The 15674-nt window shown below is 37.2% G+C and overlaps 1 protein-coding gene across 1 annotated transcript; it reads right to left on the bottom strand.

Moving 5' to 3' along the window:
* On the bottom strand, window positions 3539-14969 carry LOC109130471 (zinc finger AN1 and C2H2 domain-containing stress-associated protein 13-like). Its single transcript, XM_019240046.1, has 3 exons — window positions 14779-14969; window positions 3698-3935; window positions 3539-3598 (listed from the first exon to the last, which is right to left on the bottom strand). The coding sequence occupies exons 1-3, from the start codon at window positions 14967-14969 to the stop codon at window positions 3539-3541; spliced, it is 489 nt and encodes a 162-aa protein (XP_019095591.1).

The following is a 15674-nucleotide window of genomic DNA, read 5'->3' as shown; positions in this document are numbered from 1 at the left end:
GATTTATTTTATAAATATGACATTACATAGCAGTTTGTTGTAAAATTGATTGGTTAACTAAGAGGGGGTGAATAAGAGTGGTTCACCCCTAGGGGTGAACCCAAGAATTTTTCAAGATTAAATGCAAAACTAAAAACAGAAACAATAAAGCAGACAATGAAAAGTAATTAAATGCAAGAAACAAAAACAATCAAGTAGCAAATAGATCCTAAGGATGGGAATAATTGGTTGGTATTAAACTTAATCTATCTAGGTTGCTTAACAAAACTCAATCAACAAAGAGCTAATCCTTAGACAATGATCTCATAAACTTGCTAATCCACTCTCATGTAATAGCAATCAAGTTTAGTAACATCTTAACCCAATTCTCATTGGTGAAACCATACTAAACAAGCATTAAGATCCATATTCATTATTTGTCAAAAACCACCCTAGACAACTAATCTCTTAGGCTAGGCACAATAATCTTCAGTATTAGTCTTATCCATCATCTTAAACATCTTTTGGAAGATAAAAAAACCTAAGATCTATCTTTAACTTCTCAGAACAAAGATAGCATAGAGATCTCCTAATCCATAAAGGATTCTACAGAACTCAAGCTTAAATAACCTAAAGAAACTAAGTTCTCTACCTTAATGCTTGTTTAAGAACATAAACCCAGAAAATAATTAATAAAACAGACATAATAAGAAAGAATATGATGAAATAAGCAACTTTGTAGAAGAAATCAAATGAAAATACTTAAAGGATCAAAAGTTATTAAGATTACAAGTTTTGGTGGCTAGACCTAAAAAACGAGCTTGTTCTGCTGCCAAAGGTGAGAGACCTATTTATAGGAAAGGAAGGAATCCCTAGTTAGCTAGAAGACAAAATAGAGAGCCGGTGGCAAGTGCTCAACCCTGTGCTCGGTCGAGTGCATGGTCGAGTGGTTGGTCCATCAAGTAGCTCCAGTCTTCGATCCGAAATGATATCTGTTCAGTAAAATAGGGATAACTATTGAACGACAACTCCAATTGGATTGAAACCACCGGCTTTGGAAAGCTAAATGAATTTTCTACAACTTTAGTGCAGAACATTGAAGCTGAATGCCAACAGAAGATCTTCATTCTAGTCGATCTTTGAGGGGCTTGAATTCGACCGAGTGTTCTTTTGAAACGGTCGAGTGTGTGCTCGAATCAATGGTCGAGTGATTGATTTCCTCCTCTTTTGAGCCTTAATACCTTGCTAGATGTCTCCTTGTGATCACAACTTCTCCTTGGTGCTTCCAAAGTACCTAATTCACCTGTTTATGTACACAAATATGCAAATGCTATGCAAATTCTATCCTAATGCATAATTTGAGAATAAGAGAGAGAAATGTGCTAAAACTAACTCTAAACAATGCAAAACAGAAGATAAATGCATGCTAAAATATAGAGTTATCAGTAAACTAAAAAGAAATTAAAAGAAAATTCATCGGTTAGTTGCCCAAACCCGAGAGAAGGAGTTTACAAAAGAAACTTCAGAGATAAAAGAACGCGAAGCACGGGCAAGACAATCCGCCTTCGTATTTGACGCACGCGGGATCCAAGAGATGGAGAATAGTGGGAAGGACTCCAGCGAGTTAAACTCATCGAGCAGGTTGGAGAAGGATGACCAATCTTCAGGGGACTGCACCATAGTGACTCAGCACAATCAGTCTCGAAATGTTGACAAGCGATCCCTGCAGTACGTATCTGCTCCATGGTCCACAACAACGCTTCTAACTCCGAATACAGGGGGGACAACTGTCCTAGACGCTTGGCCCCCAACAACAAGGTTCGCTCCTCACCAACGCAACACCACCAGCCAAATCCTGAATGCACATTGGTTGCTTTCCAAGAACCATCAATCTGACAACGAGGTGAAGAAACCTGGACATCCGAAGACAGAGATGGAGCTGGAATGCCAACCGTAAAAGAGAGCGTCTCTTCCTACGCTAACTTATCGCCCAAAACCTCAACAATTATATCATTGGCCTCGATCTCTAACCATTGAAAAACTTTTTTATTTTTATGGCTTTACAGATTGCCCAGAAAATTCATGGTAATTGAAGAAGTTGTTCATGATCATTATGTTGAGAGGCATCCCTCCAGAAAACAATATCCAGATTTGAGTACACCGACTCATATGGAAAAAACCTTCTGACGAGACCAGATTCAGAGATAAATCTCAAACTTCACACGAGCGAGGACATTCAAAGAAAACGTTATTAATAGTCTCAACCGCAGAGTTGCACCTTTTACACCAAATATCAAATTAGACATCTCGGTATATCTATTTACTTTTATAAATAGTTTTTACTTACTAAAAAAATTTACTTTATATTCTATTAAATTTAACTAAATCCGTACATCGAGCGGATTCTAATGTAGTGTTGATATAATTGTTTGGCTTTTCTAATGGAATATGAATAATTTTCGTGGATTTTAGGTAACACCTTGTTACTAACCCACACATTTGTATCTGTTTCCTCAATATAATTTTGGGCGCAGTAATTTTTCAAGTACACCTATATATCCATTGGAAAATAGTATGAACTACAGTGAAGTAGTATACTGTTTTAGTTCTGATAAAAAAAAAAGTTGATGAAATTAGTAAAATTTATCCATGATTAAGAGTGACATAATTTTTATTAGCTACATAATGAAATCATTGCACCAAAATACTAAGAAAAAAACAATAAATAAGACATAAATTTTGACTTGTTCATCAACTAAGATTAGCTACAAGGTTTAGTATTGAAATATTTGGAGTTATGTTTGCATATTTGTAACAGTTTTACAAGTATTGTCCACTCAAGCTCTAAAACTTTGTCAGATCAAAGCGTAAAACTCTTAAACCAGGAATATATGCATGGTTAGACCAAGGTTACTTGATTGAAACTTGAAAGTAAGAAGAAAATTGGATTAACCTACCAAAAAGAAATAAAAATAGGACGAAATAATTTTTTATATAATAATAATAATAACGTTGACCATAATTTATTTGTTTAACAATAATCATGAAATTTTTTATATATGTCAGTACATAACTTATTAATAATTATTTTAAATAATGGTATCGCTCGACTTACATTCAAGTGATTTAAAAACCATGTTCACAACTTCATAAATTAATCATGAGGGTTTCTCACTTAAACATGTATATAGCTAGCAAGTGAATATCACTTGAATATGGCTTTGAAACTATTAATGTATATAAACAATAAAAATCAAATTAAATTTGTAAGAAATTTTTATGTGTTTTTATTAAATAAAATTATTAAGAAAATGCTCTATTTCGGTTTTATACTTCAAAAACCGAAAAAAGTCTATTTTAACAAATGTGTTGTTTCATATAATCATCCATCTAGAGCTGAATTGGAAATTAAGTAATAGTAAACTTACAATGATCTGAAACCAGAGCTTATTCTTCTCATTCAACATCATCATCTTCCACTTCACGTTTCGACTTCATACCAACCTGAAGATCCGAGGATGTAGTAACTGATTGAATGACACCAGAGGATTCTTGTTGATTATTGAGCTTTTAACTTCTGCTTCATTAGAGCGCTGTGGTAAGCTTTGAGATACGCATCCTGAAGCAAAACCGAAAGAAACAAATGTATTAAGAGTACCGAAACACAAGACACAAGATGTTATTGTGGGAATCTAAATAAACACAGAGAATAGCATACCTTCAAATTTGCTGCTGCTACTTCTTCCTGACTAATCTCTCTTCTTTCTACCCTGGTCCGATTCAATCTAGAATCTCCACGTACCCTGGTCGTATTCAATCTTTTCTTTCTAATACCTGCTTCCAATGAAGCCAAAAGACTAGACGATCTTGAAGATGATGACGATGATGATGCTGGAGCACTTGGAGCTACTTTTGTGTTTTCACTCGAATCTGAAGGTTTCTTCGGTCCAGAACAACTATGTTCAGATCCAAACCGATGTTTCAAGCAATGATCTATGTCGCAGTCTTGAGAATGTCAATGTGGAGATCCCACATCTGATAGATATAATAGATATAAAAGGACTTGAGTAATATATAAAGGGTTAATGCATTTCTACTCATTGTCAATTGGTTTTGAGTTGGAAGCCCACAATCAATATGGTATCAGAGCCCGGTCCGCACATGCTCAACCCAATCTACAATCGGTCCCGCCCAATAGTAGGCCCACCGATTCATGCCCGGACATACCGAGATTAATGCTTAGAAGAACCATCATCTCGAGGGGGCGTATTAGGGATACAATATCCCACATTGGAAGTTAAGTAGGATCTTAAGTGGTATATATAAGATATGGGTCTCTCGACTCATTGCCAATTGGTTATGAGTTGGACGTCCACAATTTAATATGGTATCAGAGCAGGTTCTTTGTTGAGCAACCTCGTGGATGTTGTTCCCACATATGCCCACGCTTCCTATGGTCATGCCTGAGCGTGAGGGGGGGGGGGTGTAAGGGATTTAACTAATATATAAAGGGTTAGGGTCTCTCCACTCACACTACAAAAAAACCTGCATTTAGTGACTACAATTTGTGACTCGTTTTTTGGTCGCAAAAAATAGGACTACTTTGCGACTACTTTGAGACTATTTTTCAACAAATATACAAGCGGAAGCAAAACAGTCGCAAATTTACGACGAAACAAATATCGTCGCAAACTCATCGCAATTTGAGACTGTTTAGTGACATCTCTTTATTAAAATTAAAAAGTCACATATCAGTGACCTTTTTGCAACGCAAATCCGGTAACAAGTTTATTTATCGATAAAGTGTTACGAGTTTGCAACTCCTATTATTTGCGACGAAGTTGCTACAAACTCTGCGACTAGAGTGCAACTACTTTTGCATCTAACCAGCTGAATTAGATACCGTTTTGTGACTCTTTAGCAACTCTCGATTTTTTGAATTTGAAATTTCACATTAGAGAAATGTTAACATGTTTCTATACACATTTATACTTTAAGTTGATCATAATCATTCATATAAACTTTGTCAAAGCTTTTCATTTCAATATTTAGACACAAAATTTGCATAATATCTAAATTATTCTAAAGAGTTATACATTATTTCAGAAGAAGGTTTGTAATTTTATGAAAATTTCAAAACAAAGGTACCAAAAAAATATGTTAAGCTCATAAATTTTTTGATCTACTCTATAATACAATCATGAGTGATCATTGTTAACTTATATCAGTAGAATTGGTCAAAAACTATAGATTTCAGAAATTTGTATTGTGACTAAAATCTGAGAGTCACAATAGAGTAACAATTTGCGACTTTCTTATTACGAATTTGCAACTCATATTATTTGCGACGCAGTTGCTATTACCTTTTCGACTAATTTGCAACTGTTTTGCGTCTAATACCTGAATTACATATTGTTTTGCGACTCTTTAGCAACTCTCAATGTTTGAATTTGAAATTTCACATTAGAGAAATGTTAAGATGTTTCTATACACATTTCTAATTCAAAATTGATCAAAATCAGTCATATAAACTTTGTCAAAGCTTTCCATTTCAATATTTAGCCACAAAATTTTCATAATATCTAAATTATTCTAAAGAGTTATATGTCATTTCATAAGAAGGTTTGTAATTTTATGAAAATTTCAAAACAAAGGTATCTAACCAATATTTTAAGCTTATAAACTATTTTATATACTCTATATTACAATCATGAGTGCTTATTGTTAATTTATATCAATAGAATTGGTCAAAAACTATACTTTCAAAAATTTATATTGTGACCGAAATCTGGGAGTCACAATAGGGTAACAATTTGCAACTCCTAATATTTGCGACTAATATGCAACAAATTTTGCAACGATTTTGCTACTTTTTTTTGCAACTGTTTTTTGTCTAACACCTGAATTAGCTACTTTTTTACGACTCTTTAGCAACTTTCAAATTTTTTGAATTTGAAATTTCACATTAGAGAAATGTTAACATATTTCTATAGACATTTCTACTTTAAGTTGATCTTAGTCATATAAACTTTGTCAAAGCTTTCCATTTCAATATTTAGACACAAAATTTTTATAATATCTAAATCATTCTATAAAGTTATATGTTATTTCATAAAAAGATTTGTAATTTAATGAAAATTTAAAAACAAATGTATCAAAACAATATTTTAAGCTCATAAATTATTTGATATACTCTATATACAATCATGAGTGCTTATTAATTGTTAATTTATATCAATAGAATTGGTCAAAAGTAATAGGTTTCAAATATTTGTATTGCAACTGAAATCTGATAGTCACAATAGAGTAACAATTTGCGGCAAACTTGTTACGAATTTGAAACTCTTATTATTTGCAACTAATATGCGAATTTTGCAACTATTTTGTTACTTTTTTGGAACTGTTTTGCGTTTAACACCTGAATTAGATACGGTAAGTTACACATTTTTACATTGATTTGTAATAATACACATTTAGATGTTTTATTCATATTTTAATTTTCAATTTTTTAGAAAAAAGCTTTGTAAAAAAACAAGTCATGTATTATATGTTACATATGTTTAAAAGAAGGTTTCCAAATTTATGTACAAACTTAGTAACTTACCAATTAAGTGATTGTTTTACCATTCAAAATGAGAGATATAGTTCAAAATTAGATTATAAGTGCTTGTAACTATATAAAAACATTGTAAGAATCTGATAAATCAAAATTATTGGTTAAAAATATTACAAGTAAGTCCCAAAAGAGTAGCAATTTTGTGACGGAATTGCAACCGAATTGAGTTATGATATTTTGCTATGAATTTTGTGACTATTTTGCTACAAAATTTTTAATTACAAAACATACACTTAAAACTCTAAATCATCAATTTATTTGATATAGTGTTTAAAAAAAGGGTTTGTTGGGGTTTTAGTACATTTATGAAACTTAATTGTGGGTTTGATACAATCACTATTTACAATGACAAAAAGTGGGTGTTAAAAGATAGAATTAATAAGAGATAGAAATTTTTGTGGGTCAGGGTCATTTGGTGATTTTTACTTAAAAACCCCCATCGATTTATTTGAGAAGAAAGAAGAGAGAGGGAAGAAAGAGGAGAGAGAGAAACAAAAAATTGGTGGGATCATTATTTTTTTTGGATATTTTTTTTATACGTTTCTTTCTCTTTCTCTTTCTATATATATTAACATTTTTATTTCTTTTTCTTTTCATCACAATCCTCTTTTCATAATTATTCAAATATTTATTAATATTTTTTTTGTTTCCTAAATTTTTCTACATACAAAAAATTATGTATTTTTCTTTATAATTTGATATGCATTTTGTTTTAATAATTTCAAATATAATTTAATTCAAAATATTTATATTTGTATACAGTTCAAACTATCCAGCATGCCGCAATATTTGTGTACGGTTTAAGCCATCCAGCATATTTGATAGATTCAATCCATCCAACAATATTTCTGTACGGTTCAAACCATCCAACATGTTAGATAGATTTAAAACGTCCAACAATATTTGGGTACGGTTTAAACCTTCTAACATATTGGAAAGATTTAAACTATCCAACAATATTTGTATCCGTACATCAAACTATCCAACAATATTTGTATCCGTACACTTTATTAAGTGTACATATGTTTGTACACATTATTAATTGTACAAATGTAATTTGTTTAATTTTTAGGGTTTCAGATGTCTTTACTGCAATAGTTGGTAAATATTATATTTGCACACTTAATAATGTGTACCGACGTATGTACATTTAATTATGTGTACAGACATTTGTACACTTAATAAAGTGCATAGACATTTGTACACTTAAAAATGTGTACATATACAAAATATGTATATAATATATTTAAAAATTGTTAAACAAAATTCATATCAAATTGTAAAGAAAAAATATAACATTTATTTAAGAAGTTTTCTAAAAACAATTATATTAACATTTATTTAAGAAATCAGGAAATAAAGAGAAAATGGGAGGTATAATGGCATGAAGTGTAATTAAAAAGATTGTTAAATAGCAAAAAAGACTGAAAAATAGTCCAACAGTGATCAATGTGGTTTTTTTCTAATTATAAATAGTGAATGTATCATCTTTCTAATTATGTTTGAAAAATGTATCATTTTGCCAAATAACTCTTAAAAAAATTATTTATGATTTATTGGATGAAGGCTTCTCATTGGCTAATTCCTAATGACAAGGATTGCTCTATCATTTATCATCCTCCGTTGGTTAGAATTAGATCTAACGGACAAAAACTTTTTCTTCTACTTCTCTTCTTCTCATCTCTTTTATTCGATACAACAAATTACCAAAATCACCATTCTATTTTTACTTCTCTTCTTCTCCTCAGTCTTCTCTCTTCCTCTCAGCAAACCTCAATCAATTCTCCATTTATGTTTTCAATGACTTCACTTCATCATATTTCCATTTGTTCCGCCGAAGACATCACCGAACGTATGGTTCCATTCTTGTTAGTTTTCTACAAGTGGATTATATTGTAGTCAATACATTTCAGTGAGCTCTCTGTTTTCACTTTCCCCTTTTCTTTTTTTTTGGCAAACTCACTTTCCCCTTTTCATGTAATCGATTCTTTTTATTGATTTTGTTTTTTTTTTTAAATATTCAGGTCTCAGCTACAAAAGCTTGTTGGGGACATAGATCTGTCTTAGCTGTTAGAATAAAATTCAAAGCACGTCGATCTCGAGCTCATCTCCTTCTTCTCCCTAATCTTGTCGTTGTTTCCGTCACTAGCCGCCGTCACTTCTCGTAACGCCGTCGCTTCTCGTCATCAAATCTAGATCATCTGCCACAAAAGGAACTAAATCAGAAACGTTAAAGCTTGAACTCACATTGTACTTACCTTGAAGATCAAGTTGGTAAGCATTGTCATTAATCTTTCTTGTGATCTCAAAGGGTCCATCGATTCTAGGCATCAGTTTTGACTTCCTTTCAGCAGGAAACCGTTCTTTTCTCAAGTGAACCCACACTTGGTCTCCTGGTTTGAATATCAACTTGCGCCTTCCTTTGTTAGCTTTTTTTGCATACTGCTTTGTCTTCTCCTCAATGTTTATTCTAGTTTTTTCATGGATCTGTTTGACAAGGTCAGCTTTATTTTTCCCATTCAAGCTAGCTCTTTCACTCAAAGGTAGAGGAGTTAAATCCAATGGAGATAAATGAATAAAGCCATAAACAATTTGGAATGGAGAAAACTTAGTTGAAGAATGAACTAATTGATTGTATGCAAACTCAACATGTGGTAAACATTCTTCCCAAGTTTTAGTGTTCTTTTTGATCAAAGGTCGCAAGAGAGTAGACAAAGTTCTATTAACTACTTTAGTTTGACCATCAGTTTGTGGATGACAAGTAGTTGAGAATAGCAACTTAGTCTCTTGTTTACACCAAAGTGTTTTTGTGACAACCCGTCCGTGGATCCCACTAGCCTCACTGCTATCTTGCCCCCATAGGCTGGCTCTGCAGGGCATCGATCATAACCCATCACTGTGGATATCCTAATCCACCAGTAGGTTATTGATGCGCCAAGCATTCCTCGAACCCTGGTCCTCACCCTTTATCAACCTTCCCACAGGACAAGTTGCCACCAATTGATCTGATTGGGATATCCACAATGATGGGTTAGGATCGATGCCCTGCAGGGCCAGCCTATGGGGGCAAGCTAGCAGTGAGGCTAGTGGGATCTGATGATAACCCGACGTACCCGACGCCAAATCTATCTTGGAGAACCAAGTAGCACCTCTCAACTGATCCAACAACTCATCGATCCTTGGAAGAGGGTACTTGTTCTTCACAGTGACCCGATTGAGACCCCTGTAATCAATACACAAGCGGAAACTCCCATCCTTCTTCTTAACAAATAACACCGGCGCTCCCCACGGTGATACAAGGACGGATGAATCCCTTTCTCAACAAATCCTCTAGCTGATTCTTCAGCTCTGCCATTTCTGATAGAGCCATCCTGTAAGGAGAGTTGGATAACGGTGTCGTCCCTGGTTCCTGTTCAATCGTAAAAGGATCAGACCGAGAATGTGGTAATCCCTGCAATGACTGGAACACATCCTGAAACTCTTCCACAACCTGAATACCGCTAACCGTAGACTTCCCCACTGACTCTAGCATAGATATAGTAACCTAATAAGCTTCACGACCCTTCTCGATCATCTTCCCAGCCTGAATGGCCGAGATCACGAGACTCCCCGAAGTCGGTCTAATCCCCTGATAAACCAACTTCCCTCCTAAACGCTCAAACTCCACTCTACCCCGATGACAATCCAGATGAACCATATGCCGATGTAACCAGTCCATCCCCAAGATAACGTCATACAGCTCCACTGGGCTGATAAGCAAATCCGCAGGCCAAGACTCTCCCGCGATCTGAATATCCATACCCCTCGCTCGACCAATAACTCTCAGAAACTTTCGTCCAGCAACTCTGACAACTCTTGCACGCTCTCCGGGATCCCTCACGATACCTACACTCTCTGCACACTCCGGCGTAATGAAGCTATGCATAGCTCAAGAGTGGCCCATCAACAAGGTCCCTACAAAAACCTCATGTGTTGAGAACCTAACAATTACCACAATACAACATAACATCTGAACTTACTAAGAATTCAAAAAGACAAAGTACCAGAAATTATACATGTGATCGCTCCGGCATTGGTTCCAAAAGTCTCTACCGTCATGTAAAACCGTGGCGCCTGCTTAATCCGTGCCACCTGCTGCCCTCCCGTCTGCACCTGCTGCAATGCTGCCACTGCTACTAGCTGCAACTTGGGACAATAGGGCCTGATGTGCCCTGGCTCCCTGCAATGATAGCATACACGAGCTGCTGCCGTCGGAGCACTCCTCTTGGGACAGCTAGCAATCTTGTGATCCATGCCCCCACACCAAAAGCAACTCGGACCACCCGGCCTCTGTGTAGCCTCCCATCTCTCTTGGTTCCCTGCGCAGGCTTGCCACCCTTGCTAGAACCTCCCTGATACTGAGCCTTGCTAGGCTGGACTGTTGGGCTAGCCACCACTGACTGTGCCCGGTTATCCTCCTCGATCCATGCTGCAGTCTTAACCAGCTCTGCACGCGAAGCATAACTCCGCCCTATACAATGAACCCTCAAATCATCCCGTAGGGCCCTCAAAAACCTCCTGATCTGAGCCTCCTCAGACTCCATATCTCGACCTCCAAACCTCAAAAGTCAGCTGAACTCGAAGTTGAGCTCCCGCACTGACCGAGTTCCCTGAGCTAGCTGAAGGAACTGCACCTCCAACCTATCCAGTGCCTCTCTAGTGAAATACTTGCGGTTGAACTCATGGACGAAGTCAGCCCAAGACATCTCCCTCTGCACTCTCCTGGCTGCCTCAGAACTCCACCACAACTGAGAATCACCAGTCAAATGGTGGACCCCAATGGCCACCCAAAACTCCTCAGGACATCCCAGAGTATGGAAGTTACGTTCCACACTCTTCCTCCACGCCTCCACAACGGTAGGATCTGTACCTCCTAAAAACCGCTCGGTACCAATATGACCCATCTCTCTCAGCATGCTGAGATAACGAGAATGGACCCCCACAACCGCAGCCATTGGCTGCCGCTCCACCGCCACCACTAGTGGCACTACCTGAGCCTGAGCCGGTGCCACTGGCGGCAACCGCTCTAACAACTGTGACAAGAAACCCGCAAGGTTGACACAAGGGACTCCACCCACTGGAACTCCCACACATGTAGCCCAAACACCGCCGGCTATTGGAGCATCAACACCGCCCCTCCGGCCACACTCATGGAATCCCCCTGGACACCCTGCGACTCGCCAACACCCTCTACTGTCACACTCTGGTCCGCAGCCTCACTAACCTCTGGGTCTCTGCCCCTACCACAACTACGTCCGCGTCCACAACCATGTCCGCGTCCACGACCATGAACACGACCAGCAACAGCATCCTCTCTAACCATCTGCACTACCATGAACAGAAGGCTAAGCACACAATTAACATCACACAGAAACATAAACTCACCGTGGAATCACACTGTAGGCTCGAAGAGAATGTTCTAGGACTCCATGCCACACACAATTGACTAACTCACATAATTAATCAAGACATGCAATCCCAAATATCACAACAGAAACCTAGTGGACCCAAACCTATAACCGTAAGGGCTCTGATACCAAACTGAAACGACCTGACTCGTTTTTTTTTTAAATAAGAAATAATTAAATAATAAATAATAATAAACTATAACTAGTGGTCCCATACCCACTAGCCACCTAATCACAATCACAACCAACAGCGAAAATATCCAATACCAATAAATATATCCAATAATCAAATATAACAATAATCCGATAACCAATCATCAGAAAGCATGAAACCAGCAACCTAGCAATGTTTCTAATGACCCAACTCTAGCAACCTAGCAATGCCAGACAACATCCAATCGAGTCCCTAGAACATCCTCCTCTTCATTGCCTTGATTCCACGATCACACTTTGCTTTTACCTGCACCACAAACACAAAGCTTGCATCGACCGACACCAACAGGGCACGACATCGACCGGCACTGGGTATGAATCGGTCGATACAAGGTTCACTTGCATCGACCGATGCTTCCACTTGCATCGACCGACGCATGCTCGACATCACGCGGAAACCCTAATCGCATCGACCGACGCCTCCACATGGCATCGACCGATGCTTATAGGTCAATCCGCGCCGTCCTCACACTAGCATCGACTGACGCACATAGTGCATCGACCGATGCACATGCCGAGCATCGTTTTCCCGAATCTTCTCGCCGGATCTTCGTTCTTGCAACCACAAGACTCGATCCCAAGCCACAAGAAAGCTTCCTAACGCCTCAAATAACATTCTAACAAGCCTAACAACACAGAAACAAACAGATCAGAGGAATCTCCAGCTTAGATAAGCCATGGTCATGCACTTACCTTTGCCAAGAAGATTCTGAACCACAAACAAGCAAGAACACGCTCCTAGGAAGCTCCTACAACGATCTCAGCTACAGATCTCTACGGAATCGCCTCCAATCTCTCAAAACTCACCAAGAACACTTAGAACTCTTTTCTCTCTTCTTTCCTCTCTGAAAACAGCTAAAACTCGTCGAATGAGACAAACATACGACTTAAGGTTTTTCCTTTTCCCTTTGCCCAAAATGCAGCGTTTAACTTAAGTCAAAACGTAGAAAACTGAACCTGCATCGATCGATGCTCCTCTAGCATCGACCGATACTCTTCCAGCATCGACCGATGCTCCTCCAGCATCGACCGATGCACATCCCCAAACCAGGATTTTGGTTTGCGGATGTTACAGTTTTCCAGAAGTAACTCAAAAAATTTGTATCCCTATCAGAAACAATTGACCACTCCATGCAAACGAACAATTTCCTTGAAGAACAACTCAACAACATGCAAAGCATTATCAGTTTTTTGACAAGGTATGAAACGCGCCATTTTTGAAAATCGATCAATAACCACAAAAACTGAATCTTTACCAGTTCTAGTTCTAGGCAAACCAAGCACAAAATCCATAGAAATATCATGCCAAGGCTGAGTAGGAATAGGCAAGGGAGTGTACAAACCGTTGGGTTGTACCTTTGACTTAGATTGTTTGCAAGTGACACACCTTCCACATATCCTTTCGACGTCTCTCTTCATGTTCGGCCAATGAAAATGATCTGCTTCTCGTCACGCCGTTGTTCTTCGTCACTCATCATATGAAACCAAAAAGAAGAAAAACCTAGTTTTTTTTTGTAATTGGGTATGTAAATATGTATATGGGCTTTAGAGAAGGTTAACGTTTGGGGCTCTTTTGCCTTAAGCCCATTGTCTTTTTTTTTGTGTAATTTCTTCTATATTAATTGAAAAAAAAATTCAGTTCTATTTGGGAATTAATTTTAAATCCAATAACCAAACCAAACTTTTATTCAAATAAACCAAATAAATCAAACCTAAAAAACAAAATATCTGAATGTCCATAGCTAGTTAAATAAAGTCACAATTTGGTCACAAAATAGCACCTTTTTTATGACTACTATAATTTGTGACAAAAAAATAAGTGACTATCAAAACAGTCTTAGATTAGTCTTAATTTTGTGACCTTTCTGTGACGATTTTGATGGTTCCAAAATACAATTTTTTGGTAGTATATATGGTCACAAAACCGTCGCACATTTACGACCACGTTACGCTGTCTCAATATCATTGCTTATATGTGACTGCATAATGGGTCACAAAGGGGTCACAAATTTGCGACTATGTTGTGACCATGATATTTTGCGACCAACTTGGGTAGTTTCGCAATAGTCGCAAATAACTGTTTTGTGACCCTTTTAAGACTCTTTTGGGGGTCGAAAATGACTTGTTTTCTTGTAGTGTCATAGCCAATTGGTTTTGAGTTGGAATCCCACAGTAAAATCCGAATTTAATATGGTATCAGAGGCTACACACACTGGCCCGTTAACTATTCCGGCCGGGATAGAGGCCCGACCACCCCATTAATTGATGGCCCAAAAGAAAGTCCAATTCCATCGAGATAGCTAAAAAAGAGAGCATTATCTCGAGGGGGAGTGATGGATTCTGTCAAGATTAATGGCTAGAAAAGCCATCATCTCGAGGGGGCGTGTGGAGATCCCACATCTGATAGATGTAAAGGGACTTGAGTAATATATAAAGGGTTAGGGCCTTTCCACTTATTGCCAATTGGTTTTGAGTTGGAAGCCCATATCAAACTCTAATTCAACAGTCAAGACTTCTCCGCACCTTGGAACAGGGCATATCTTCTTCTTCTTAACAGCTTTTTCGTCGTTTGAGTAATCACAAACTGAATTAACATGTTCCTCCCAAGCCACGTTTGGAACTTCGTCAGGGTTTAACCGAACTGCTGTAGCACAAAACGGACAAATAACCACAGTGACATCTCCTCTGTTTCCTTTTGGACAATCGTGTTTCATAGGCTATGATGATCCAGACAAAGCACCTGCAAAAAAGAGTTTCAAAAAGCCAGATAATATTATTCCTCCCTATATTGATTGATTAGAAATCACATTGTTCCTCTCTACTTAGAAAAACCATGCAACAAATCGGAGAAGCAAAGGGAAAAATAAAAAGAAAGAGACCTAGAGGCAGTGATCACATGTGAACAGTGCCGGTCCAGCAACATTGGAAGCCTAATACCAAAACAAATTGTACTTTTAAAATGAGGCCTGATAATATTTTTTTTAAATTTTTTTTTCTCAGTAAGTCCAATGCAATTTTTTAAATTGGGCTTCAACTCAAAGCAATTTTTAAAATGAGTCCTCAACTGAAAATAAATTTAAAAAATGAGGCCTTTTAAAAGAAACTAACTCTTAAATTGAAACCTTATAATTAAGAAAACAAGCGAAAAATCCTTACAGAATGGACTTCAGAAAATTGAGGCCCGATACCTATGTATCATAGAAATGTGTACAAGGCCGGGCCTGCATGTGAACGGCAAGAAATCGATCTGCTTGGAAATATCGACGGTGCAGTGTTTCACCATATCTGGAAATTGCGGAGTCTCCATCGAAATTAGGGTTTTAACGTTTAGAACAACTATCAAAGCAACAATTTGAACAAGAAGAGAAGATCCAGGTATGAGGAACGAAGAGAACTAGCTTAATCAAAATCTCACTACT

The sequence above is a fragment of the Camelina sativa genome, chromosome 18 (genome assembly GCF_000633955.1).
Source record: "Camelina sativa cultivar DH55 chromosome 18, Cs, whole genome shotgun sequence".
Lineage (NCBI taxonomy): Eukaryota > Viridiplantae > Streptophyta > Magnoliopsida > Brassicales > Brassicaceae > Camelina > Camelina sativa.
The sequence above is the reverse complement of the archived record's forward strand: the minus strand, read 5'-3'. Positions and strand labels throughout refer to the sequence as shown.

What these genes read in the sequence shown, in the direction of transcription:
- LOC109130471 (XM_019240046.1), bottom strand. Translation starts at nt 14,969, where the DNA reads ATGAAACACGATTGTCCAAAAGGAAACAGAGGAGATGTCACTGTGGTT. An exon ending in AAGATATGCCCTGTTCCAAG is followed by an intron (nt 3,936 to 14,778) that starts GTGCGGAGAAGT and finishes ATCTGAACATAG; the next exon opens with TTGTTCTGGACCGAAGAAAC. An exon ending in TAGCAGCAGCAAATTTGAAG is followed by an intron (nt 3,599 to 3,697) that starts GTATGCTATTCT and finishes GTTTTGCTTCAG; the next exon opens with GATGCGTATCTCAAAGCTTA.